The following is a 26519-nucleotide window of genomic DNA, read 5'->3' as shown; positions in this document are numbered from 1 at the left end:
ATCTATATTGTTCAACGTTGAACGTGCCACAGTCTACTGACAGTCATATCGTTCAAGCAAGGAGCAAACAAGCTTCTGTGTCATGGGACTGCTTCTTGTCTGAAAGTCTTGGTGCTCAGCTCAAAGAGGTGAAATGAGCACAAAGAAATGAAAAGTGATCTCACAGGGAGGCAAAACAACTATGTTGAGATGCAGAACGGACAAAAAGAGACACTAAACAACTTCGAGGAGACAACGCAAACAACGACAGAGAGACACAAAATGCGCATAAAGAGACACCATGAGAGATACAACCCAAAATGCCCTCAAGGAGACACAAAACATATTCATTCTGCGTCAGGAGGGGTGGGGATCTTCTTTCTCATAATCTATGTAAACAACACTGTCAACTCCAGTGTGTGTTTAGTCATGTGTCCTCATGTGCTAGTACACACACAATAAACCCTGAGTCTTGCAAATTTTACAAAGTTCTTTCCACAGCTCATATACTAGTTTCTTTTACAGACTTGTTTTTTCTTCCTGCTGCTGTGAACAGTCATTACACCTGATGTCAGAAAACTGTGTTAAACATTGATTTTCCCGCTGTCTGAAACCCACCGGCCCGTAAACTCACCACAGGGGATTGTTTGCATTGCTGTGTCACTATGCATGTGTTGTAATGTAGAGATGGAAAGCTCATTCTCAACAGGCTCATTTCTTCTGTGAGAAACAACGGGAGAAAAAAAATACTCACCGGCCAATCTGACGACTCTCAGCATCCAAACCCAAGGACTTTATGGCGGAATCCTTACAACCACAGCGACATCAAGAATGTACTGAAATTAAAAAGATGCCATTATCACATGAGAGCTATCAGCCTTAACTTAATTTACTGAAGCTGGACATGAACCCAAAGTGGTCGGAGCCAGTGTGGACTGCTGCAGAAAGAGGGCCCCTTCCTTTTTAATCAGTAACTTCAGACATAACGAGTGAGTGTGTGTGTGACATTAGGCTGTTGCTTTAGAACACACTCAGTGTTTAGCAGATCACTAAATATATAATGATTTGGCAGCTTAAACTGCATTTGGCTGTAGTGTTTTCATTGAGGCATCATTCATTTTAACTCCAGTCCATTTAAAAAGGTAATTACGACTTTAGGTTTATTTTTTCAGCATACATTGATGCAAAGCCATAGATCCTTTAGTTGATAAAATCTCTTTTTAAACACTTTTGGTAAAATGTAATATTTTATCTGTGCCCCATCTCACTGAGTATATGACACATTTTTTATAGCACATTTAACAGCACTGAACCAGCTACAAATGTGAATTGAAAATGACTTTAAAAATATATATATAAAAAACAGACTAATATTTAAAAAACTATCATAAATATTTGAGAAATAAAATTCTGCCCAATACCATGATTAAATAAGCTGCAATGATTTCAACATTTCCAGAGTCATCCTTGCAAACTAAAGATAAGGAAATCAGCAGCTTGGCAGAAAGAAGAAGGCCTGTGCGTACAATCTAATAAGAAAACGCTAAATTCTACTCCTACAGCTCATTTACAGGAAGTTTTGGATCACACTTACCGTTGTATATCTTTTCTCACGGTTTCCTTTACTCAGCTGTGGTTCATCCCAGCACAGAAGATGTTGTGTCTCAGTCAAATCGTTGAACTCTCTCCTGCATATTCCAAAAGAAGCATATATGCTCTGCCATGAGTCAACGGGCAGATCATTGTTTGACTCACCAACCTGTGGTGATGCCGGATGGTGACTGGGGCCTCTGTTAGCCTTTATCAGTGTCTCCACTGCCTCTGACTGTGCATACACATTGTTGGAGATATATGAACTGTATGCACCGTGTTTTCACTGATGGCAGCTACTTTGCTCCCAGATATTTGATCCACCTTCCTCCATGCTGAGGCAGCAGGAGAGGAAAGAAACTGAACTTGAGAAAACACTCCGCTCAACCTTTTCTACACGTGACTGGAAATAACGCTTGTTCTTCTGTAATTATTTTCATCACACATGCTTTTGAATATTTCGCACACAGAACTTAATGTCCAAAGCTGAACTTAAGCATTACACATAGGAGCATTCACACACAGGTTTGCGCATGTCCTTTGCATTGACCTCCATTCATTGTGGACAGCCTGACCAAAGCCTAATCATTAACCTTAACAAGACCAATTCATGCCCAGCTCTGGTCTTAACCTAACTACGATTGTAGCTCAGAATGTTCCAATGAAGCATGTGTCAGGGGTGCAAAAGTTCATAGCTGTAAACATCTTCCAGTCGTGAGTTCCCAGGCAGCCCTTAAGAATTTATATTAGTGCTGTGCCCATCAGAAGTCCGCTGAGCTTCCAGGCAAAGCCAAGTCTCTTGTTGGAGTCCTCAGATAGACCTGACTAAAAGAAAAAAAGCTCCTGGTTCAGTATGAATAGATTATCATCATGTAAATTGGAACACGTTTTGTGTCATTGCATCATTTGGATCATTTGAAAATCATCAATGAAAGAGGTTTACCTGATAGTTGTGGTCCATGATCGGAAATCCTCTGAGCGCAGGTTGAATTACCGTCTCTGTGCATTACTTTCGCTCTTCCGTTCACACAGTTAATTTATTGTGATGCACATAATTTCGACAACACACCCAGAACACCAACCAAGCCGGTCCTGCAGCCTGTCATAAAAGTTTCCCACCCTGGCAAGGCGGTGACAGAACATGTTGTGAACATTCCCGTAAAACCAGAGTGGCTGCTGGCTTCCCACACAGTAAAAAACGGAGTGTCAAAATGTCAGAGTCAACCTTTTTAAACCTAGATGGAGTATTTACAACTATATGCAGAGTAAATCCACTCTAAGAGTAGAGTTAAAAGTCAGTGTCAAATTCTGCAGACATGCAGTGAAAAATTTAACTCTACAGAGTGATGATTACGCGCCAGTCTACGTGACGTCTTGAACGCCCTGCTGGAGTCAGTCTGAAGAGGTGAGGCGGTCAGGTAAGTAACATTAACATTCCCGTGTTCGCAACATCGTTTAAGGATTGTTTTTCAACTAAACACGGTTTTATAATTTCATAGATGTTGATTGAGGACGTGTTGTGAACATATAGCCCTCTATTAGATGACACGGTCGAGTATGCAACAGCCTACTGCTAACTAACAGTTAATAAGTTCGACATGTGCTCATAAGATGCACCTTCAGTATGTAGCTAACATGTTAACTATGTATTAATGCACAGTGCTTGTGTTATGTAGCGTTTTACCTAACTGTTTATTAGCATGCTATTATTAGCATGCTAATCGCTAATCGCTAATGGCCTCAATTTCCGACGATAAATGTCAGTTTGCCAAAGTGCTGCCTGTATGACAAAGCCCACGCGGTAGTGTAGCTCGCTCCCGCGAGCAACGAGCGTCAAGACATTAAACGTTTGGGACACGTGTGGAAGGCTGCGCGCAGAGGAGACCACCTCTGAGGGGAGGGGGAGAGAAGCAGGGCAAGAGCCCCGAGGAAGAGAGGGAGATGCCCGGCCAAGGCTCCGTCCACACAGCACGGACAGTTCAGAAACTATTCGGAATGAGTTAAAAGAAGTTTATGTTTTATTTTTAATTTCACTAGGCTAGAAACATTTTACGTCGTTCTGTTCTACTACCTAATGGACTTAAAATGAACTATTTTGTCTTTTTCATAGACTATTAAATTTTGCTGTCTGAGTGCACCAGAAGGATCCATTTGACTTAAGATCCCCAACTATATTCTCTCAAAATTATGTGAGAAACCAATTTAGTTAACTGATAGCATTATGGATTTGTTAATCTCAATTTAATTATATTATCTTTGTCTTGTTGTTCACAGTAATTGCAATCAAAGTGGACCAATAGCTGGTAAGTAGGTTAAGGTTATGGAACAATAGTCCTATACATTAATTTTAATTTAATCATTAAAGGTAACTGTTTAACAGCTTTTTCTCGGTTGTCATATTTCCCCTTTGTTTATTTTAATAGGATATGTTGCTGCGTGTATTGTTTGATGGGGAGCAGAAGTATGTTAGGCTGTCTGACCTAACATTCGACGCTTTCATGAAAGAAGGTTAGTGAGTTCATCAGGATAAAACAAAATAACAGTTTTCTTAGTTAATACACCTAATTCATCTTGAAAACATTCTTTCTGAACTACCTGAGTCGCTAATTGTTTCTGCTGTGCCTTAAAATGGATGGGAATGACCTATTGACTTAAGTTTCATCTCAACAGCATTTTGTGAGGACATGACACTCACTTAGTTGATGTTTTGATTCTCATCATAAGGAAATTGTCTTTCCAGTTTGTTACAATTGATATCATATCCTTTTTCTTTTCATTTACTTCAGTGTGCCTAAAATTTAACATACCAGAAGGCAGGCAACCAGACTTGAAGGTGTTTGACCAATCCGACACAGAAGTTGATGGAGAAGTCTTTGAAGAAATAGTGAAGGAGTCACCTGGAACCTTCAAAGTCATGTTGAGCAAAGAAGAACTAGGTAATCACTGACCATTCACATATGTGTTCATATTAAACTTTAGGGTTGGGACATGAGTAATAACAGCTCCATTTAATATACGTCTGTTTTGTTCATATTCTTTATACACAGATGCCTCTCTATCATCAACATCATCATCATGCTCAGCAGCATCTGACGATACTATCATTCTGAACTTCACAATGTGTGACCCCCCTGAAGAAGCCGCTGCTGTCGAAGGAAGTCAGCCTAAAAAGCCATGCCACATTCATTTTGAGGCGAAAGCGGTGAGTAGTGGGCATTGTTAAGTCTAATCAGGATATTGTTCCATTTGATAGGGAATGTTTTTATGTGATCATTTTCCAGTTGTACATTTGGTTTCAAAATTTCTGACTGCATATTTTGTTTCCATTCAAGTTGATTGAAAAAATCCTTACAACAAAGCCTGGTGGTGAAAAAATCATGCAGGAGTATGCAAAAACAAAATCACTGAAAGATGCCACCAGAAGACAGATGATTAACATTCTCACTGCTGAGATGACACAAACACATGGGTAAGAATCAGACATGTAGGCTATAGAAACATTTTTAGTATTTGTATTGTTGTTAATTGTGACCAGTTGAGTGACTGTAATCATTGAATTCATACGTTAGGACATCCCCCCCCAAAAGTGTCAGAGTGTTGTATGCGCAGGGGATAGTTGCTCTATTTCCATATCTGGAGGACCCATATTCACAGCATGGATATGTAAGTAAAAAGGTCCTCACTGCGTTAAACACATACTTGCCCTTTGTTGACAGTATAGTCAGTCTGTGTGTATTTTAATTACATATAGGAACATTACTACGACCCAGAGAGTGGGTCCGGATACCTTGCATGGCGGTTGAAAACCATCCAACGAAAAAGTGCAGAGGAAAGAGGTGTGTCTGTGAGCAAATCTCCAAAAAGTAAGTTCAATTACATACAGGCTTGTCACAGTTATCAATAACTTGAATGATCGCAATTATTATGCATAGCTGTCATAATTGTTTTCATTCATCGTTACAAAAAACGCAGGATGAAACTAACAGAAATGTCAGATTTTCATCCCTTCATCACTATTTCCATGTTGTTTCCCACCATCTAAGGTTTGATTGGCCCTCTTTTAATGACATCATGTCATTCAGTCAGATGAGTGTCTAAATATAGATGGTGTACGTTAAAGGACAGTTTAACGTGGTGTAGCTAAAGAGATACAGCCGTTAAATACGGTTGAAAAATCCAGTATTTAAAGAAATGCTGCAAAAGACTGACAAGCAGAAAAAGATTCAAACAGTTAAACGCAATTATTTGTATGGCAGTTATTCGTCAACTAAAAATTCATAAATGTGACAGCCCTAGTTACATATGATATTGATGAATTGTGTAGGCAGGAGTCAATAAACTTGTGTTTTGTCTTTGAAGTTGGTGGGCCAAGCCGTGTTCAACCCAGACCCTTCACTGCTGACAAAGTGTTATCTGATGAGGATGTGGAAGCAGCTATTGCCGTTTTGAAACACTCTGCTGATGAAGACACCATCCGTGAGAAGATGAAAGCTACCTTCATTTATCGTCAGTCAATAGTCAATAATGAGAAGAGAGCAGGGGATGTGTTCTCAGTCTTCCCGAGATTTCTAGACACACCTGGACTGGTAAGACATCTCCAGTTGTGAGAAAGCGGCAAATTTAAGTTTCCCCAGAAACAGTCCACAAATGTGGGCATCACACATGCAGTGTGTCTCATCACTCCTTTCTTTGCAACGTATTTTTGCATTACAGATAGAACAAGATTTCAGACTGCTGTTTGGGGAGGCCACAGCCAACAAATTCCTGGAAAAGTGGGCCACTAATCTGAAAACAAAAGTGATAACAGAAAGCCATGGACTGGTACCGACCACAGGGCTCTTGGATTTAACGCGCAATGCTGAGTCAACTGCGGAAATTGAGAATGGTATGACTGGGACTGTTTTTAATTGCTATTTTTTTGTAACTATGCCAATTAAATGTACATGTGGCGTAAATATTTCATATTTTACATATCTTACATTCTTATATATTACACTGTGTCTTTTTGTTTGATTATTTCTGGAAATAGGCACAATAAGACATTTCACTGTGCATTGTACTAAGTATAAAGATGTATCTGACAAGTACATCTTATCTTGTCTCATCTTAATGCTAATGTCTGTTGGTCTGTAGGCTGGGACAGTGACATGTCTGCTATCTTGCTGCTCCTCCATCTCCTACCACCATCTGCACAGGGAAGGAAGAGGCCGGGAAAGGTGTCGGCATGTCAGGCTGTGGAACACCTCATCAGATTCATAAAAGTATGCTGAACAGTTGTTAAAAATATAGTTTTCATCACCTCAGTTTCATGCACAGTGATCTGTTGTGAGTGGTTGGTCACTAAGTATTGCTGTTGAATGTTTGTTTGGTTGTAGGCTGGAACCAGTGTACAGCAGCACCTGGATAACATCAGCCAAAGCAGCCAGCCCTACCTCCTCGCTCAGGGGCCCGCAAGAAGCAGCATTTACACCTTCTTTATTGTGATTGACAAGTATGCGCTTCCATGTAAGGCAACAGGTTCAGTGGGAGCCCTAGATGAACTCTTTAAGGCCCATTACGTCTTTGGTACCTCTTACAGCTCTTCCTTGGCCAACTTTTTCACTTCTCTCCAAACAACCATTTACAACATTGATGTTGGGGAAACAAAGGAAACTCCCAGAGTTGTAGAGCTGCGAGCAAGAATGGTGCGTTAGTGTCAAATAATGAAGAAACAGCTCCAGTCATTCAAAAATATCACCAAAACGCTGGCAAAAAAACACCAGCATCATATGGCATATCTTTGGCGATCTTACACAACTTTTAGTCGGTTAGACATTGGTCCTGGGAAAATGGTGTCTTTGGAAATGGTAAAAAGGAGGTTCTGAAATTGTCAAGGCAGTGCAAGTGCCTTCCAGTGTTCAAGTTATGAGAGTGAATTGGGCTAAACACAATGGTTTTGTTTACCGCCCACATCTGGTTATTTGTGGCAAAGTTGAATCTGAAATGCCTGTCTTTTACCAGATTGAGTCAGTGCTGATAATGCATGAAAAATTGTTGCTGCTCACTTTGCCTATCTTTACAGTCACTTTTAAAGAACATAACCATGCATATGAGGTGACCAGGACAAAAAGCAATTTTGTAGTCTTTCATGCTGACAGCCTGCTTTATCCAAGGCCTTTTGACACACAAATGTCATATGGAGGGAATGACACAGCTCTCTTTGTTGTTCCATATTGCTTTATCTGTTGAGCAATAAAGCATACTGTACTGTCATCTTGTCTAAATGTGTTTTTTCCATTTGATAGGTTAGATCACACACACACACACACACATATATATGTATATACATATACACACATATGTATGTATATATATATATATATATATAAAAATAACACTGTATAGAAATAAAAATTTAATATTTTTACACATTAGAGTGTCATTTTAAAACTCTATTATGAGTAAAATTGGCTCTATAAAGTGTAATCGTATTACTCTGAACAGTGTGAATAATCCTCAGTGTTAAATATTTTTACACATTTCATTGTTAATTTTGACACTAAATTGAGTAAAATTAACTCTGAAAAGTTGACACTGGCCATAGAGTCAATTTAACTCTAATTTTGAGTGGGACCAAATGTTATCTGAAACGGAGTTAATTTCAACTCTCTTAGAGTTGAATTGACACTCTGTTTTTTACTGTGCAGATGACGGCTCACTTTACTAGACCACCCGCTCCCCCACTGAGTACTTTTGTTCGGAGATGAGGGGCCGAGGGCCGGACGCCACAGGGCGCTCGGTGCCTCACCTGAGTTGGGACAGCACAGTACCGGGCGGCTGTGGCTGAGGGGTAGAGTGGTCGTCCTCCAGTACAGTCCGGCAGTTCGATGCAAGATGCTGAACACCGAATGGCCCCCCATAGAATAACAAAGTGCCGCGAATAGATGCACTGTATGAATGTGTGTGCAAATTTGTGAATGTAAAACTGTACCATAAAGCACTTTGAGTGGTCATCAAGACTGGAAAAGTGCTATATAAATACAAAACCATTTACCATTTACCGACCGCAGAATTTGATCACAGGTCAGGATCGGGGGGTCTCTCGCGTTGGTGGAAAATGGTTCTCCAGACCATAATTTCAGTGGAGCAGCGAAATGTTCAGACAGCCGTGTGACAGCTTCTGCATTTGGAGTTGCGGGTCCGAGAGTCCGAAAAAACGACTGTCAATCGCTGCCCAGGTTATGGATCCGCATGGCTCTAGTCACTAGGATCCATTAATTGATTCCACAAACATACATTCATCCTTCTCGTCACTTCAGGCCCATGGTCAGCAGCAGCCATGACACCTTTTTCTCTTTTTAAACTATGGTTTAGTGTAGTAAAACGCATACGAAAGGCATATGCTCATATTATCTTATGACCATTTAGATGACGATATACAGAAATGCAGTAAGACAAGTTTAACACAAACTGCCCAAAGGATTGTATGCTCGTGTCAAGATGTCTTTATATATTTATTGTGCGCTGCGGGTATCGTGTATCTGTTAAGTCATCCTGCAATCTAGTGACAGTGATACCATGTAATAAATTGAGCCATAAAGATAAAATCAAGTGACCTACAAGTTCTGCCCCAGAATCAAAATGATTACAGACGAATACACTGATAACTGAATCCGCCTATACAGGACAGAGTGCCCCCTCTGGTTGCAAACTATACTTCTGTGGTGTCAGGGTTGTATGTGCATGAGATCCCTAATAATCTTCATGTGAATGTGATTTTAATAATGGCTTTGGTCAGACGAATGTGCACAGCCATGGCAAACCCTCAGAGCCGATTCCACCAAATGACAGGGTTTCCAACACACAGTGCTCAGACTGAACCAACAGAGACCAGTGTTGGCTCTGCATTATGTGACTCCTGAAAGTACACCAGTACAATTATGTATTCTATGTGCCTGCTGTCTGTTAACTATTGTTCTCCGTAGCATCAGTGGCTTTGTTTGCTTATTGTGTTGCTCCGTTTGTTTTCACAAGATTAAACAGAATCTGACACCAATAACTCAATCAAGTGAAAATTGGACATGTTTAACCATTGGAAATCAATGAAGAAATGTGAATTTAATGATCCTCTGAATGTCTGCATAGCTCAGTACCAACTTTACATGTATACAGGCCTTATACGGTAGCTGTCTGAGCTACATTTAGTCAAACTTGCATTTACATTATTGTATGATGAGGTGATACACACACACACACATACATATATACATACATACATACATACATACATACATACATACACACATATATATATATATATATATATATGCCATTTTGTATGAAATAACATATTAGTTGTGACTGGTGTATGCTGCTTTAGAAAATGTATTTAGAAAATTCTATTTTAGAGTAACTAGGTGGAGCCACGGTCAGCTCAGCCATTAGCCTCCCAGAAACTTGTATGTGGTATGTGGTACATCAGCTGTGGCAATTAGTTGGGAACAAACTGTCTGTGAATAATTGATACATACAACACTTCAATTGTGATTGTGATACAAAAACCTTATTATTCCTCTGTGAGCACTTTCAGTGCACATACAACTGTATGCACATTAAGTTGCACTTTTATTTCCTGGGTCAAATGCCATTAATAAAACTTGGATTGAACATTAATCTGAGCTATAAGGGTTAATTATTTATTTCCCATGAACAGATGAGATCATATCACTGCAAGTGATATCACCACTTTCTTTAGCACATTTCAATCTAGCAAACAGATTTAAACCAGATTGTCAGTGTGTTCCTGAGACACATTTTAAAGATGCCTTTCTTTTCATTTCTGCTTTATTGAACAGTTGACAATAAAAGGGGACAGAGGAGATGTCGACACTGAAGTGACCATGACTGAGTGAGCTCAATCCAGGGATAAATTACAATTATATAATGATTAACTTTGACTAATGGGGAGATCATGGAGGAGGTGCCCTTTATGGCGCTTTTTCCATTTCCTCCTCTCAGTCTTTGCAACACACTGGAGGGACCCCTACTGGTCAAGACCCACAGTTCAGTGTGTTCCTGATTACCACGAAGTTATAATGATACTTCCCACTGGGCATTGATGTGTTGTTTGTAAAAAATAAAACAAGTGAAAATATGCATGAAACTGAAAAAGTGTAGTTATTATTATGAATGAATCACTTCCACTTTTAAAGCAGATGCATGAAGATATGACAATAAGTAAGACAAGCATAGTGAGCCCAAAGAAAACACAGCAACAACACAGGACTGATCACACACCATTTCCATTGTACACATACTTTGATCTTTCTGTCCCAATTATTGCTCCCGACAACAGGTACAGTTAGAAACCACAGAAACCGAAGACAAAGCAATAGGCAAGAACACCCTCCCCCATTAAACCTTTAAAATAAAAAGCGATACACAAGTTCAGTGAGGACCAGTTACTTTTAGTTAATTTCAGGAAAGTAACCAAAAAGGTTTAATTTCACCAATTTGCTGATACAAAAACAACAACTCACTTTTGGTTCATCCGTTATGTCAGGATGTACTGAGCCCAACTATACAGAGGAGGATTTCACTTTAAACTGAGCGAAGGCTGTTACCTATGGAATGTTGAGCTTACAAATCATTTTCTGGGTCCCGAGCGCTCAAAGAGATGTCAAAGCACTCGTGGTTACATTGTACACTTCATCACAGAGTAAGTGGTGATTAGTTGGATCAAGGATATAATCTTGGATAATTGTTTTGGGAGCCTTTCCCATCCCCAACCGTTTACAATTCAGATGTTTACAGACAGAATAGAACACCGTTCAGATAGTGAAAATACAGTTTGAAAAAGAGAAAGAAAAAGATTGACTTCTACAGTAGTCCTTGTCCCTGGATATATGGATGTTTGTCTGCCTGCAGCTCAGTATGTTATAGTCCACTGCTTAATGCTGGCGTCATGGGAGGTGGTCACTAGAGTGTGCTCATCGATCCAAGCCAGGGCGCTGACGTGGTGCAACCGATGAGTGTCTGCAGACATCACAGCATATAACCAGTTACAAACATGTAATAACATAAAGAAAACTCTCTGTGGACTTTACTGTGTAAAATGTGAAAACATTTGCAGTCAATGTCACTTCAGCAATACATAATATCCAAAAATACACACTAGCATATAGAGTCTGGTTATATCTAGAATCAAAAAACAGGCTTTTATGTTTGTCTGACTTCAATTATAAAAAACAATGACATAAATCAGTTACTCAGTCATTGTTTAATCATAGAGTTGATCACTGTGGCGTTCTCTTGAGAAAAAAATGTTTGTAGCTCTTACAAAGCAACATCCAAGTATACCTGTGTATGTCTGCACAGACGATTGCCAGGCATGAGTTACCTACCTGGGATTTTGATTCTCTTGTCTGCATCAGCAACTGTCCAGACATACACCAGCATGTCCATCCCACTGGTTGCAAAGTGCTCATTATCAGGTGACCAGGCCAGGGTCACCGGTCTGGCATGGTGTCCGTGAAACTCGTTTTTGACCTGGAGGGGGGAAAAAAGCTAAGAGGTGAGAAATAACAAAAGGAGGCGATGACACCATTTTAAACTACGCTTCTGGATTCTGGATCCTAAACGGCGTATAGTGTAAGTGTGTTTACCGTGTAGCCGTCTGCCACAGAAAAGACTGTGGAAACCTTCTTATCATCAATGACAGCCAGATAGGCTCCGTCATTAGAGTAGGCCATGTCTGTGACCGTCCCTAAAACCTTGAGGGTTTTGCCATCATCCTTCAGAGTGTTGCCCTGAATGGAGTACAGGTGGATTATTCCTTCCTATGGAGAGGAAGAAATGCAAGAATAAATCCCAAATATAATGTCAACAGGAGGATGTTCTGATGGTATTAATCCCTGAGATAATGTTAATTGTGTTCCGCTTACTGTTCCTCCCACTGCAGCCGTGGTGCCACCAGGATGGATATCTCCCACCTCGGGTTCATAGTCCAGCTTGTCTAATGTGAAGACCTTCTTCTTATCCTTCAGCAAGACAACCTAGGAAAAGAAAGAGGTCAGATCATGTGATATCTGTGATGCTGTGAACCCTTTGAAAGCTCAACACTGAACTCAACACCTGAGGGATGATGACATTACCTGCTCAATGCACACAGCCAGTGACAGGCCTCCTGACGCCACTGACACACTTTTGGGCTGGAAATCCATCTTGACCACATCAGAGGAGCTGAAAACCACCAGTTACAGCTAATTACATTATAATTAACCATTTAGCAAAGATAAGTGAAATCTGTTTTTACGAAGGCCAATATCTGGTGGGGCATGACAAATGAAAAAAATGCAGACATGTTTAGGGGACTGATATTTATGAATAAATACATAACTGGATTCAGTGAATTTAAATGTGGCTTGAAAAGGGACCATTAGCTTCAGTGGAGGCAAGTAACTCTCTGAGTTTAATTTAATAATTCAATTATGAAAATGCTTGTAAATAAATAGGAAATGACAAATCTAAAACTTTTAAAATGAAACGCATCCATGGTTTTCTACACGGCCAATTATTAAGTGAAGGCGAATCCATTATCAACAGACGAAACAAAGCTTTAACTTGAAAGTCCTCTCTACCGGACAACTGCTTATCCAGATTGATGTCCGATCCATTGTTACTAGACAAAGCACACACCTGTACTCCTTCTTGTTGATGTTGGTGTAGCGCAGCGTGTCGTCCATGCTGCACGTCACCAGCTCGCCGGCATCGTTGGTCACCATCTTGCTCACCTGGTTGCTGTGGCCCTTCCCTGACATGCAGTCGTTCTCTCCAGTGTCGGCATCCCAGTAATGTGAGGTCGATGTTAAGGACAACAGTCATTCTAGACGTGGATATTTGAGGTTCAAGGGACATTTCTACTGAAAAGCATAGTTACTGACTGTACCACAGAGGCAACATCACCTACTACTCATCTGAGTGATAAACATTTTTTTTTTTTATTTACTCTGAGAAAAATGTTGATAGCATGAATAGAAAAGCCCTTCAAACATCAGGAGTTGCTTAGGGATGCAGGGATGCTTTACTGAGAAAAACCTTACCTTTACACATTGTTTGTGTCTGGTGGGTATGAATGTTAAAAACACCTGACTATACCCTTTTAGCTGTAGCACGCTAACAAAAATGACTGGCAGCACTTAATCACTGGAAGGATATTAATGTGTCCATCATGACTCCCCGAGTAGATGTGCGATTTCCCGTTGCTTTTGTGAACTGTCAGACACTGGATGGATTTGCTGTGTCCCTGTTGGATGAACAAGTTCATGTCAGGATTTATTTATAAGGGTAAATAAGAACAGTCACTATTTGAACATGCTAATTTACATTTCACAGATCATTTCCACAGTGTTTCAACAAATCAAAAGTTGAGCAGCTCTTTTTCTTCCAACAGCAACTCTTGGATTTAAAGATTTAGCGGAATCTGAACTCTACTGATAATATCCATAACACGCATCCTTGAGAATGTGAGAATCTGACCTTGACGGTGCGTATAGGCCGGTTTGGGTTGTTCTTGTCCAGATAGTTGATGTATCCTGCCAGAGAGATGCTGAGGAGGTGGTTATTCTGCCACAGGCAGCCCAGCTGCTGGTCTGTCACATCAGTGCCCAGGTTGAAGGTGGTGACAGCCGTTCCTGCACCAACATCCCAGAGCTTCACGGTCTTGTCCCCTGAGGCAGAGATCAGTTGGGAACTGTCAGGACTCCAGCTAACCTGAAGCAGGTAATTTAAAAAGGGTGTAAAAAGTTAAAATCATGATATTAATATGCATGTGACAAAATATAAGTTAAAATTTTACTGTCAAAGTCCCCAATAAGTGTTCACTTCACAACAGAAGCACCAATTGCCATGAGGAATTAATGGACAAAAATAAGCAAGTTGAGGAGAGAAGGAGACGGATTTCAGAGAATTCATTTATCAGAGTGGTCTTTGGGTAACAGGGCATCAGCATCAGAGCTAAAAGTATTTATGATCTATTATCGACAGAACTCAACATAACACCGTCACTTCCTGTGTACCTGTCGTTCAGGGTATGATTACTTTTTGTGTGCATGTGACAGAACTGGGTCCAAATTCAAAATAATAAATCCTCCCAGTCCCAAGTCTGTCACCCCCCACCCCCCAAAACCCTGCCACCGCATAATAGAACATAATATAATCTAATTCTGTAGGAAACACTACAGGTTGAATTTGTTTAAGTTTAGATTAACCATATGAGACATAAGACAAGATACTGTATATACTGAATGTACATGTTCTCCATAAGAGACCCCACTTACAGCATAGATTCCTCCGTTGTGAGCCTTCTCTCCACCCAGTGGCCCAAGAGCCTCACCAGTCTTTCCATCATACATGAAAATCTGAAATACAGAGAACAAACATAATTTTTTGAGAACTGTAGTTTTTATATTTTCTATAGCCTGATCTATGGGAAGACATCCTTATTTGTGTTACTTTAGTAAATATCACAGTGATAGTTACTTTATTTAGTCAATCTCACTTCTACGTTTTCATTGGTTCACACACTCAACAAACTAACACTCACCTGGCCGTCAGCGCCAGCTGTGACGAAACGATCTCCATCCGGAGAGAAGCGGACACAGTTGACAAACTGGCTGTGTTCCTATAGCAATAACAAGGGGGAGGGGGAGGCAAATAATTAATAAGGAAACATTGTTACTTCAGTTATACTTTCAGTCCCTTATACAAAGACATAACAGGTAGTTCCAATTGGCAAAGGGAATGAAATGCATCATTTTCATCCTCATGACAGACCTTCCGGATATTACACGGTCAAGGCTGGTCAAGGCTAATGTTTATTTACACAAAAACTATATATATATATATATATATATATATATATGAAAATAGATATTTTTGCCAAAAATCATTACTGTGCACATTGAAAGAATAGCCTAAACATTACCAGAACCATTCAATATAAATGTTTACAAGGTTTGCACATAGCTGCTGCAGCCAAAATGTTTTAAATGGTGCGGACGATTAAAAACAATTATATATCTTGTATTTTCTCTCTCTCCTGCATATATTGTTCTCTGCGGAACTGTGTAGAACCAGCAAGTTAATGTGCAACAACACACAGGTCATGTCTCTAAAAAGGAGGTTTGCTTCTAAAGCTGCAAAATTAACTGATGACACAGAACACAACCAGTGTTACAGAAAGCACTTTTCTCTACTACGCTAAATATAATAATAGCAGATTGAATTCTAAAACCTGACTTACTGGATCTTTAGGTAAAGGCGAAAATATAAAAGTTTGGTCCTCAAAAATTTAGAAAAGGTTTCTTGAGATAAATAGCCCTGGTTTTGGGAAAATGACAACTATTCTCCCAGAATGTACGGGGGAAGTCGGTTATGTAATGTGGAGACGGCCAAACAAGGCAACAGTGTCAAAAACCACCCAAGCTTGATGTTCAAATTCACAAGGACAAAAACTCTCAGTCTGATGTCATGGCTACATTTAACTAGAGATAATATTTTGTTAGTGACATTAATACCACAAATAGAAGCTGACATTTAGCCTTTGGTTGGTGTGTTGAGTTTGACTTCACTTGTTAGAAGCAGGTCCAGTAAAAACAACTTGGCTTTAACTTTAAATAAATCTGAAAAAATACTTTCAAAATGCTGCTCCAATGCCTTGAGGTAAAGAAGGAAAACCTAAACTTACACGTAATGTGAACTTGAACTTGAATGGAGGCCCCTCGGAGTAGGACGCACAGGTGTCATCACTGCCAGCGACGAGGCGGTAAGGGCGTTTCTGCCTGATGTCGACACTGTTGATTAATTTGCAGTGGCCGGAAATTTCCCCCACTGAGGAGCCAGAGTCCCAGAGGAACACCGCCCCAAACCTGCAGGAAGAGATGAACAACACATTCAGTCGCTCCAGGTTTGTGTGAGGTCTGAAAGATGAATCAAACCAATCAGAAGAGTTTCAAAGTAAAAACAAGTCTCCTAGGATGAAATAAAAACAAATATGAACCCAACATTTTGAGGCGTACCTACAAAAAGTCTAGAATTTAATTCTAGATTAATTCATAACTAAATTATAATACAATTGCTATACAAAAAGCTACCTTGGGAGGACACTCTATTTAAAGCAAACACTGGTTTTGTGTCTAGTGAAAATTAATCAATGTGTGTGGAGAGGAACTTCAGACTGAGTCATTGTGGTCAGCGTATATAATGAAGTGCTTTCATATCTTGATGATGAGTAGACATCTTTTCTTGGCCCTGATACTCACTTCTCTCGTCCATCCCCGACCACTGCCATCCTCTTGCTGTCCTCTGTCCATGCGATGTCCTTGACCATGCCCGAAAGGGGCGTGTACTCATACTTGAGCAGGTGCTCCTTCTGAGTGGTGTCCCAGATACGGATCTTTCCGGATGCATCTGAAGGATTTATATACAGTTATTTTGATTCCACATAACTGTGGTCAGTGCAGATACATGTTTGTTGAAACAAGTTCACATCGGGGTTGTTTACCTCCAGAAGCAATGTAGAATCCACTGGGGGCATACTTGGCAACCGTCACTTGGTGGGCGTGTTCAGTGTAAATGTCTGCGATAGCCGGGTTCTGTAAAACACAGGGGAAGTGACAGATCAGCACGTCTGCCTGACAAATGGTTTAGACATGGTTCTGTTGTTTTATTTCCAAATTCTAACTTTGATCCTATTAGTTCTGTATATGTTTTATTTGTTTGCTTAATAAAAAGAGAATGAAATGGACATGAGCATAAGCATCGAAGTTCAACACAAAATCTTTACAGTGTTCACACCCTTACTTGACCCTTATGTGTAATAACAGGTGGAGGCAGGGCTCCATTTTGCAAACCATTGTGCTGATTGTTTTGTTGAAGAAAAGTGTCAGTCTCCCCCACAAGCTCACACAGTTCAGTTCAATCCAATTCAAACAACGAAAAACCGATGCAACGATAAATAAGCTGTTCCAGCAAATCACCCTGACCCTCATTCACCTCCACTGGCTCCCGATAAAGATCTGAATTAATCACAGACTCCTCCTTCTCACCTACAAATCCCTCCGTGCCCTATCCCCACTATATTTAACTGACCTCCTCCATCCCTACACTCCACTCAGAAGGATGCGGTCCTCGAATTCAGGTTTGCTCTCTATCCCCAACACCAAACTGCAAACCTTTGCAGACAAAGCGCCTCCACCCTCTGGAACTCTCTCCCTGCTGAAACATGCAACGCTGGATCTGTGGACAGCTTCAAAAAACTCCTCAAGCACCACCTGTTCAATAAGGCCTTTGACCTTAGTCAACACTCCACCCTGCTATTAGTGCTGTTTATTTCTATCCTTTTTTGTGCCAATTGCTCAAGGGTTCTCTTGAAAGACGCTATATAAATGCACGCTAATATTATTATTGTTAGTAACTGCAGATCTCCATAAGCCAATACCTCAGGAAAGTAATCAGAAAGAGAAGCATCCGTGACGCTCCAATAACAACAGCGTTCCTAAATACAATATGTTCAGGGCACTCACGGTACCGTCGAGGGTCAAGTCGGCCAGTCGGGCATAAGATGGCCGGCAGCTCAAGGGAAACTCCACAGGAAATAAACAATTACCCCAGATGATTTCCTCCTGACTGACTTTAGAGAAGAGGCGTCTTATCCAGAGCGGCGACAACATGCAAACTCTAAAACGCATTTTTGTAAACGTTCCTCTCTGACCTCCACTCATTGGTCTGAAAATACTACTCACTTCTGTATTGGTTCAGATTAAGTAGGTTGTGGTCCCAGGGTTGTGATTGGATTTGAGTGTGATTGGACACCCACACAACAGGCGATACCTGCAGGGAGTCGTGTTGCAGTTCTGTCTTTGTGTATCGCAAACTGAAACTTTGGACGTCTGGATCGCGGTTTCAGTTTTTGTTTGAAAATCATTACAGCCCTAGCAAATAAAATAAATTATAATACAAAAACCTACAGCAGCAGGAATAACTCTTCTTGCAGAAGATTATTTTTACAATTACAAAATAAAAGGTTAAATTTGGAGAAGTGCTAAATTAGGGATGCACCGATATATCGGCCGAACATCGGTAGCGGCCGATATTCGCCTCGTTTACTGATATCGGCTTATCGGTAATAAACTTGACTTTCACCGATATCATTGGCCGATGTTCATATTTGTGGTAAAACCGCTGGGCACGTGCCGCGGCTGGGGGAGCAGTCGCTCCGTCGCCCTCCTCTCTGCGCCGCCGGAGGCTCAGTGTGCGGCACCGGGAGGTCCTCATCCGGTGGCACCTCACGGCGCCTTCGCGGAAGGCGGGGAGGGGACTGGGTACCCGGTCAGCGGCGGCCACTCTGGACGCGTGTCGGGCCCTTCTCGCGGATCACCTCAGCTACGGCGACCGCTGGGGGAACCCTCCGGCTGGCGCCTAGCAGCTGACTGAGAACTGGTGCGGACCAGGGGAATCCGACTGTTTAATTAAAACAAGCATCGCGAAGGGCCACGGTGGGTGTTGACGCGATGTGATTCCTGCCCGACAGGAGGGCTTGTTAAGTTATCTTGACTCACGCAGTGTAACTTGGTGTAAAAAGTATGAGCGTAGCGTCTGTTTAAGTACTTTATTCTCATGTGCACCGGCTCTATTCATCCGTCTCATGCACAGGTAACAAGGGAACTGACAACATACGTCATACACACAGAATCCGTAACACATCTAATAAACGGGCAATACTGCTACCGTAAATCAATGATAAGAGCGTTCTCTATAATGATACTTTAACAGGGCTATTTTAGACAGGGTAAAAAGGTGCTGTTTTAAATTACCCTTGTGGTATTTTGACCAAAATATGTTACAGACATTTCATTAAGATCCCAAGGAACCATTTCAACTTGCGGAAAAATGGGCCTAATATGTCTCTGTTAAATAAAGTTTAGTTAAATCAGAGATTGTTTCATAAATCTGATTCAATTTGTGCTCATTAAAAGATAAGAGTGATGAATAGTGCTTTTTTAATAATGATTTAATTATTTTTCTGGCACAAAAGGGTGAATGAATAACAACAAAAAGAAAATAAACAAATATCGGTATCGGTATCGGCTATCGGCCAGATTGTTATTTTAAATATCGGTATCGGCCAAGAATTTCCATATCGGTGCATCCCTATGCTAAATCATACCCACGCTTAATCATTCTTTGTCTGCAACCATTTCAGTTATAATTGAAGTCAGATTTAAAACACAGTATAATCCTGAAACAGCTGATAAGAGACAGAGAGACAAAAGAATAAGTGCCATTTTCAAATAAAAAACTTATTAACTTATTATATTATAACTTATTATGTTTTCAAACATATCCTGGTACATATTAAGCAGCATGTGCTATTGTGTGGGCCAAATTAAATTAGAAAAAAAATGTCACCCAGTGCAACCTAGCAGTGATAACCAGAGGTGAGCCATAGTATGGACGGCATCCAAAGCACACCTTACACAGCTGCTGGGTGTGGACCAGGAGCTCAGTGAAGTTTCACCTTTTGGTTTAGTTCAGTGGGAACACCATTTATACAGTTCTGCTTTCATAAAATGATGATTACCTCAATGTTCCTGATGATGACACACTTCCCGTTGGTATACAGGAAGTTGTTGCCTTTGGGATCGCCGCCAATCACTTTTGCCACTCCCCTCTCCATCTGTGGGAGACTGGCGAATACATGTTCTGAAAGAGGAGACATGACATGAGAGATGACAGATAATGTGAATTATTGAGATGAATACAGCTCAAAAGGAGCAAACACTGAGGAACCCTAAAGTATAAACCTGAACAGATCTTTTTGCAGACAGAAACGACCACACGGTATATAATAAAGACGATATACACCTTGAAACCTGCAGCCTGCTCTGCATAGAAAAACATAGTCTTTCAGATATTAGTGTATGCAGAGGTACACAGTGCTGCTTAATTCATCAATCTGATGACTTGATGTCACTGACCTTTCCAGATACATGGCCAGTTCTGTTCTTATTGGTTTAAGGTGTGAGGCATCATGGCAGTGCCCATGAGATGTTTATTTCTGTCCAAAGATAAATGGTTCGCAGATGGTTCCGCCTCTGCATCACAAAAACCTGAATATCAATAAGATATTTGCAGATCGTTGAAATCACTGTTGAGGATCCACTTCTTCCAGGCTTTCATTTTGAGTTGTGTTTAAGACCTGGATTTCAGTGAAATATTTTATCCACATAATTTTTCTATACAAAATTTTAACTTTGGATTTAAGCATATATTTATATTCTTTTATTCTTTGTGTCAAGCCCTTTGGTCAACAGCGTTTCATTGTTTAACATGCTACATTTATAAACCTTTACCGTTTAATCTTATGTGATTGTAATCCTGTAAAACTAATTAAAAACTGTATACATAAACTGATCTTTATTTCGGATTTGAAATTCCTTCTTTGGCAACATGATTGTGCCTAGTGTTAAACTGTCGTTTTTATTACTGACATTTGAGGGGTATTTGTTTGAGCTCATTCGATAGAAAAATTTAACAAGCAAACGTTACATAACTATCTAATGTTTGAATACATTGTGCATTATTTTTTTCTTAAGCATTGGGAAAGATTGAATCATAAAGCCGCATGTGATAAGGATGTTGGCATTATGAATTGATATAAATCAGTTTTATTCCTGAGAAATCCGCTCTTTAAAAGTGCTTCAGCTCTGTCAGCTACTTGCCCGGCGGCGCTTCCTCACTGTCTGGACATGTCACAACAATGTGATGCGGGGACAACTATTTCCTCTGTCTGACGTTAGCTCGACGGGCTAATGCTAACTGACAGGAAAAGTCGGTGGCAGCGCTGTAGAGAAGAGTCGCTGTATCTTCACTACCAAGCGTGTGGCCATTGATAAGTCGGCTTTTCTCGCTGGTGTTGTGAGGTCGTGCGTCTCTCACTCGGGAGAAGAAGTGTCAAAAGTCGTGCAGCTCTGTATGGGCGAGGCTAGCTAACTGACTAGCTGCGGAGCTACCTGGCGGAGTAGGTCGGTGAGTCGAGCGGCGTCGCCCTGAATGAGAGCTGCCTCTCGGCGTTAGAGAAGAAAAGAGGGACTTACTCGGTTCAGACGGCATTTTTTATTTCTGCTGGGCTCTCGCGCTACGTGACACTTCCTAATGAATGAAAGAGTGGAGACAGTGAGGCTCCCCGGCTGTGCACTCCCCGATCACACAAACACGGAAGCGGCTGCAGCGCTCGCTCAGCCTGGCTTTGCCCATATATAGTCAACTCAGATAGTACGCTGCCATGGGCCGAGGCTACTGGGAGCTGTGCCTCCCTCAGTGCGGCCTGTCAGGCTCCCAGATTAACCGCTTCACAGGGACAGTTCACCCAAAAAAGAAAATTCCCTCATTACCTACTCACCAGTATGCCGATGGAGGGGTGGGTGAAGTAAATGGTGACTCCTTCTTCAAACGTACAAAAAAAAAAAAGATAGAAAAAACATATAATGTGCCTCCATTCAAGTATCTTTTTTTTTATTTAACCTTGTTGTTGTCTTGTATATATGTATATATTGTCTATGGTTCAAACAGTGTTTAACCAAATTGAAATTAATCGCGTATTGTTGCCCTAATGCACACAACAGCATGATAACACATTAAACACTCACACAACCAATGTTTCCAATGGATGTTTAGCTGTGTGGCTTGGATGTATGTATAATGTATGAGAGAAACCACAGCGGAACAAAGCCAGGTTTATGTGCACTGGAGGGTTGCCTGAGAAGTCAAAGTGAGGGCAGAATTGTCCCAAGATATGAGACGCACTACTTTGGCCACCAGAGAAAACAATGCACGTATGCATGAAGAACCAAATGAAATGGCCAACAAGGACTATTTCACACATGTGAGAGGTTAACCCACTGACCCACAGTGTCATAATGGTGACATTAAATCCTGATGTCATCCTGTGAGTCAGTTCGGAGCATACCTGCCTGGAATAGGACTGGGAATCCCCTGACCTATTTAGGATGGTCCCATTCCAGAGGGTTTCCATGGCAACAGCACATGTAATGTTACAGCAATACATGTAGTGAAGAAAATCTAATAGTATAAGCTATGAGATGTGCTCTGATGGGCCCCTCCATGTTCCAGTGTCCCCTTTCTTGCTCTGGCCAAAAATGATGTGACCATTCCCCACTTTAACTGTTATCAGGCCATTAAATGCGTGTTGTCAAGATACATCTGTCTCATACATTGGGGTAAGTAGGGGCCTAAAATAAACATACAAGTAGCTTCAGCAGGTTGTTATTACCCATTAATTCATTGATCCAGTTCTTGAAGTCCAGTAGGTGAAGAGGGTCTGTTATCAGGCATATTTCCACCAATGTATTTTTATGAAACAGTTGGTATGATATTATTCAAATACTTGGTTTGCATTATCCTAAAAAATGTCCAGCAATACAAATGATCAGTCTGCCTGCAGGAACCTCTGCAGCAACTATCTCAAGTAATATGCCAAAAATCCCATTAGTCCTCATGGAAAATTTAATATTTCAATACATTTTCTGCATTAAATTGCATTTCGATGACACATACGTTGTGCATTCTGTTTCCACAAATTTGTTCAGTGACTGTCTTGAGTTGTCTGACGTAGATAGGCTTGATTTAGTGTAAATTTAGTGCCCGTCGGCCAAATAGTCAAGCCATTCAGTTAGGTAAAGCCATGTAATAGGTGCAAATAAACAAACAAATCTGAATGTAGAGTAAACTTTTTTGTCAGTGGTTGTACATTTTTGATATATTCAGTGGATATCAAATGAACTGGATGCACTTTTATTGTATCAGTAGCCGTAAGACATAAAGACCTACTAATTCAGACTTTGAGCTATCACAACCAAAAAAAGATCAAGTTTCATTATATTCAAATGACACAAAAGTAAAATAGTTACTCACAGATACAATGACCACCAAATATGACCAGAAGTTAATATCAAAATAAACGTTTTATTGTGGGATATTATTATTTTAACATTTGTGTGCCACGAGTAAAATCAATGTGAAGCTGGAAAACAAATTTACTGATTAATATACAAGATCAGAGGATCAACCTAAAGTTTCACAACAAGAAGAATACACTGATGAAGAGGTCACCAGGTAGAAAAGCAGTGCATTGTGGGAAACTGTCACTTTCTCTTCTGGAGCTCTCTGGCCAAAGCATCCAACTGTGGAGAGAGAAATTTGAGTTGAGACACGCGACAGGTTAGGCAGACACATGCAGGTGTGTTTTAACAGCGACCTTGAATATCTTGAAAGGCGCCTTATAAATAAAATGTATTATTATTATTATTATTATTATTAAAGCAGAGCCTTTTGTGATGTGGCTCATAATGTGAGGAATCATGTCATGACTCAGCACCTACAAGGAATCATTCATTTTTTTCGATTTTAGTCTTTAGGCTAAACTAACTATCATGCTCGCTTAAACTTTATATCTAAAGAGCAGATATGAGACTGGTATCAATTAAGTGTTTGGAAAACATATTATTTATTACAAATGTTGATTTTAAACTGATATATTTATCATCTGCCTATAAGCCCCTGAACAAGAACTTTGTCCCTAGCCTATACCATTATTCTGACTTCCACAAAAAAGACCCAAACTGTTGGTCTCTTACTAATGGAGTGCACATTCTGTTTGGATTGGGCTGATTGCTTGGTCTGTTTTAACGCTCTGAAGCTACTTCAGATTTATTCCATGTCATTAATGAGTCCACCTCAATCCGTTCTACAATATAGTGACACAACACTTTGTATTATTTGTGTGCAGAGCTTTTTATAAACAGTCTATGTTTCAGAGTTAAGGTAGAAGAATTTGTGTTCATCCTACCTCGTATATCTTTAATGAAGATTTGATAGTACTGAAAAATGTACTTAAGTACAGTAACTAATGAATCTAAACTCCTTTTAACAGGCCCAATGTTGAGAGCCAGTCTTTCAAATTCATGAGAACAATTCTCTGTTGCCTATAAAGTGAGAGCTAGATCATCAAACCCTATGGGAGGTGACTGAGTGTCAGAGGGGTATGCCCTGTGCTTTGCATATGTGTAGGAAACACAACATTATATCTTCTGATTTTCTGGAGATAGACAGAAGAATCTAAAATCAGGGAACTTCAATTTTCATCACAACTCAAAGGGTGTTTAAGTTTATCCAGTTTGGACTTCTGTAAGAAACATGGCGGCTTCTGTAGAAATAAGATTATATTAAGTATTAAAATATAAAGGGCCCATTCCAGGATAAAGAAAACAACAATTTGTATAATTTAGATGAAACACACATTTTTAAAACATCACCAGGATTATTTTATATTCAATTTCTGCCAATAGATCCCTTTTCCCTTAATCTTACACACTGTTGATCAGATGATCTTCTCTCTACTGGTGATTTTTAGGAAGTTCCTGTGATTACAGCGGGACATTAGGGTTAGTGGTTACTTCACTTACAAGAATGTTCCTGAGAATGTTTCTCCTCTGGGGTCTTAAGTAGCTGCATTCCCCGGCCTCACACAGCTTAATCTCCTCTGAAATCTGGGGGGGTACAAACAAGGTGAAGAGTTTATCCATCCTCACTAGAAAATACTCAACGAAAGAGAGAAGGCTGCAAGCACACACACACACACACAAACACACACACAACATGCACACACACAAACACACACAAACACAGACAGAAACGGTGGTCCTGACCTCTGATGTGCCAAACGAGTCCAGCTCCCTCTTGCCTCCCGGGTACCAACCATGGGACCAGTGCTGGCCGCTGGACAGCTGAGCCCCCACACAGAGAAGCAGCCCAAGCAGCAGAACCAACCGAGATGCACACATGATCATTCTACCTGTGGGTAAACACACACGTTCAGAGGCCTGACCCTTTAGAGTCTAGTTTCAACATGGAAAGTTTAAGTCTTAATATAGTCAATAATGTTTAAATACCCACTACAGTGCGATGAATGCTCAACACAATCGACTTTACTGGAGATGGTTGTTACCAGGGAGCTGTTATGTATTATATGATTATATCAAGACAAGTTATACGTTTAAATACTGTTTTGTAAAAGTTATGATATTTCACTGCAGTTTTGCAAACTTTTCTGAACTTAATTTAACTATTGTGTAATGAACAAACCTGAAGTCAATTTATTGTACATCCTGTCGAAAATAATGATACAATTAATGGGTCTCCACAAATTTTCAATGTGACAATAATTCTAACATTCTCATCCGTCTTTGACAGAACAGTAGAGTTACACAGAGGTGAGAGTAAAGTGTCCTTACCTCAGCGCCAACTCTCACAACTTTATCACCACAGTCTGTCCTTGACGTCCCTCCAAGGGCTCCCTCTGCTCGTCCTGCAGTCAGTCAACGGCGGGAGATGTCTCACGGGTTCACAGGTGTAATTCTGTAAGGGATCTCTTCGCCCCTCACTATATGTACCAGTCGAAAAGCCCCCCCACCCAACACACATCTCTGCTGTCACTCCGTACGTGTTCCGCCCATCAATGACACCTGTGACCCCTCTGTTCCCCCGTGGTGAAATGAGCCACACGCTGGGGACAGGACACACAGAAGACCTGGCCAAATTCCAATTAGCACCTGCAAACACCACTGATGCCCCTGGGATGCTCACCTGCTCACGTGCATCCCTGATGTGCACCTTCAAACACTGTCACTCCGGCTGAATAACAGATGTGGGTCAGCAGATGAACTAACATGGTGACGTCCAGGATTATTTAAACCCAGGAGAGGGTCTCAGAAATGACTCAGAAAAAACTCTAAACTTTCAGCCTCTATAGACGCGGCCTTGGTTGACAAATAAGTTTGAGTGAGAGCAATTAGATATATTTCTCAGAACAAACGACAGCATCGATCCTATTT

At 40.6% G+C, this 26519-nt stretch overlaps 4 protein-coding genes across 11 annotated transcripts in view; 1 reads left to right on the top strand and 3 right to left on the bottom strand.

Annotated features, from left to right (window-relative positions):
• slc2a9l2 (solute carrier family 2 member 9, like 2) overlaps window positions 1-2188 on the bottom strand; it is a 110270-nt gene extending 108082 nt beyond the window's left edge. For 2 of the 5 annotated variants that reach the window (XM_053443157.1, XM_053443149.1), the window contains exon 1: window positions 734-1049. The gene's annotated coding sequence lies outside the window, so the exon portion shown is untranslated. Of the gene's footprint in view, window positions 1-733; window positions 1050-1573 lie in introns of those variants that run through there. The other 3 variants (XM_053443191.1, XM_053443180.1, XM_053443141.1) reach the window with 3 other exon arrangements.
• A 592-nt stretch (window positions 2189-2780) lies between these two features.
• LOC128457045 (uncharacterized) lies at window positions 2781-7821 on the top strand. 4 transcript variants are annotated; one of them, XM_053441562.1, is made up of 12 exons: window positions 2781-2987; window positions 3844-3872; window positions 3993-4077; window positions 4356-4505; window positions 4617-4771; window positions 4902-5038; window positions 5139-5232; window positions 5321-5432; window positions 5929-6155; window positions 6283-6454; window positions 6703-6830; window positions 6945-7821. In XM_053441562.1, exons 3-12 carry the CDS (start codon window positions 3996-3998, stop codon window positions 7260-7262), a joined length of 1575 nt encoding a protein of 524 aa, XP_053297537.1. In that variant the 5' UTR covers window positions 2781-2987; window positions 3844-3872; window positions 3993-3995; the 3' UTR covers window positions 7263-7821. The 4 variants fall into 4 exon arrangements, with proteins under 4 accessions (XP_053297537.1, XP_053297544.1, XP_053297529.1 ...); XM_053441569.1 differs by lacking the exon at window positions 2781-2987 and adding an exon at window positions 3356-3758; XM_053441554.1 differs by lacking the exon at window positions 2781-2987 and having other exon boundaries at window positions 3356-3872.
• Window positions 7822-10374: 2553 nt separating this feature from the next.
• wdr1 (WD repeat domain 1) lies at window positions 10375-21864 on the bottom strand. The gene is made up of 15 exons (XM_053439051.1): window positions 21705-21864; window positions 20189-20310; window positions 17111-17201; window positions 16869-17016; window positions 16295-16475; window positions 15152-15229; window positions 14886-14966; window positions 14086-14319; window positions 13760-13852; window positions 13246-13397; window positions 12702-12789; window positions 12492-12602; window positions 12213-12386; window positions 11952-12096; window positions 10375-11583 (listed from the first exon to the last, which is right to left on the bottom strand). Exons 1-15 carry the CDS (start codon window positions 21718-21720, stop codon window positions 11477-11479), a joined length of 1821 nt encoding a protein of 606 aa, XP_053295026.1. The 5' UTR covers window positions 21721-21864; the 3' UTR covers window positions 10375-11476.
• Window positions 21865-23771: 1907 nt separating this feature from the next.
• Window positions 23772-25469, bottom strand: gnrh2 (gonadotropin-releasing hormone 2). The gene is made up of 3 exons (XM_053440880.1): window positions 25335-25469; window positions 25092-25175; window positions 23772-23810 (listed from the first exon to the last, which is right to left on the bottom strand). Exons 1-3 carry the CDS (start codon window positions 25467-25469, stop codon window positions 23772-23774), a joined length of 258 nt encoding a protein of 85 aa, XP_053296855.1.
• Between the last annotated feature and the right edge of the window lie 1050 nt (window positions 25470-26519).

Source organism: Pleuronectes platessa, chromosome 2 (genome assembly GCF_947347685.1).
Source record: "Pleuronectes platessa chromosome 2, fPlePla1.1, whole genome shotgun sequence".
NCBI lineage: Eukaryota > Metazoa > Chordata > Actinopteri > Pleuronectiformes > Pleuronectidae > Pleuronectes > Pleuronectes platessa.
This window is presented reverse-complemented; position numbering and strand designations above follow the sequence as displayed.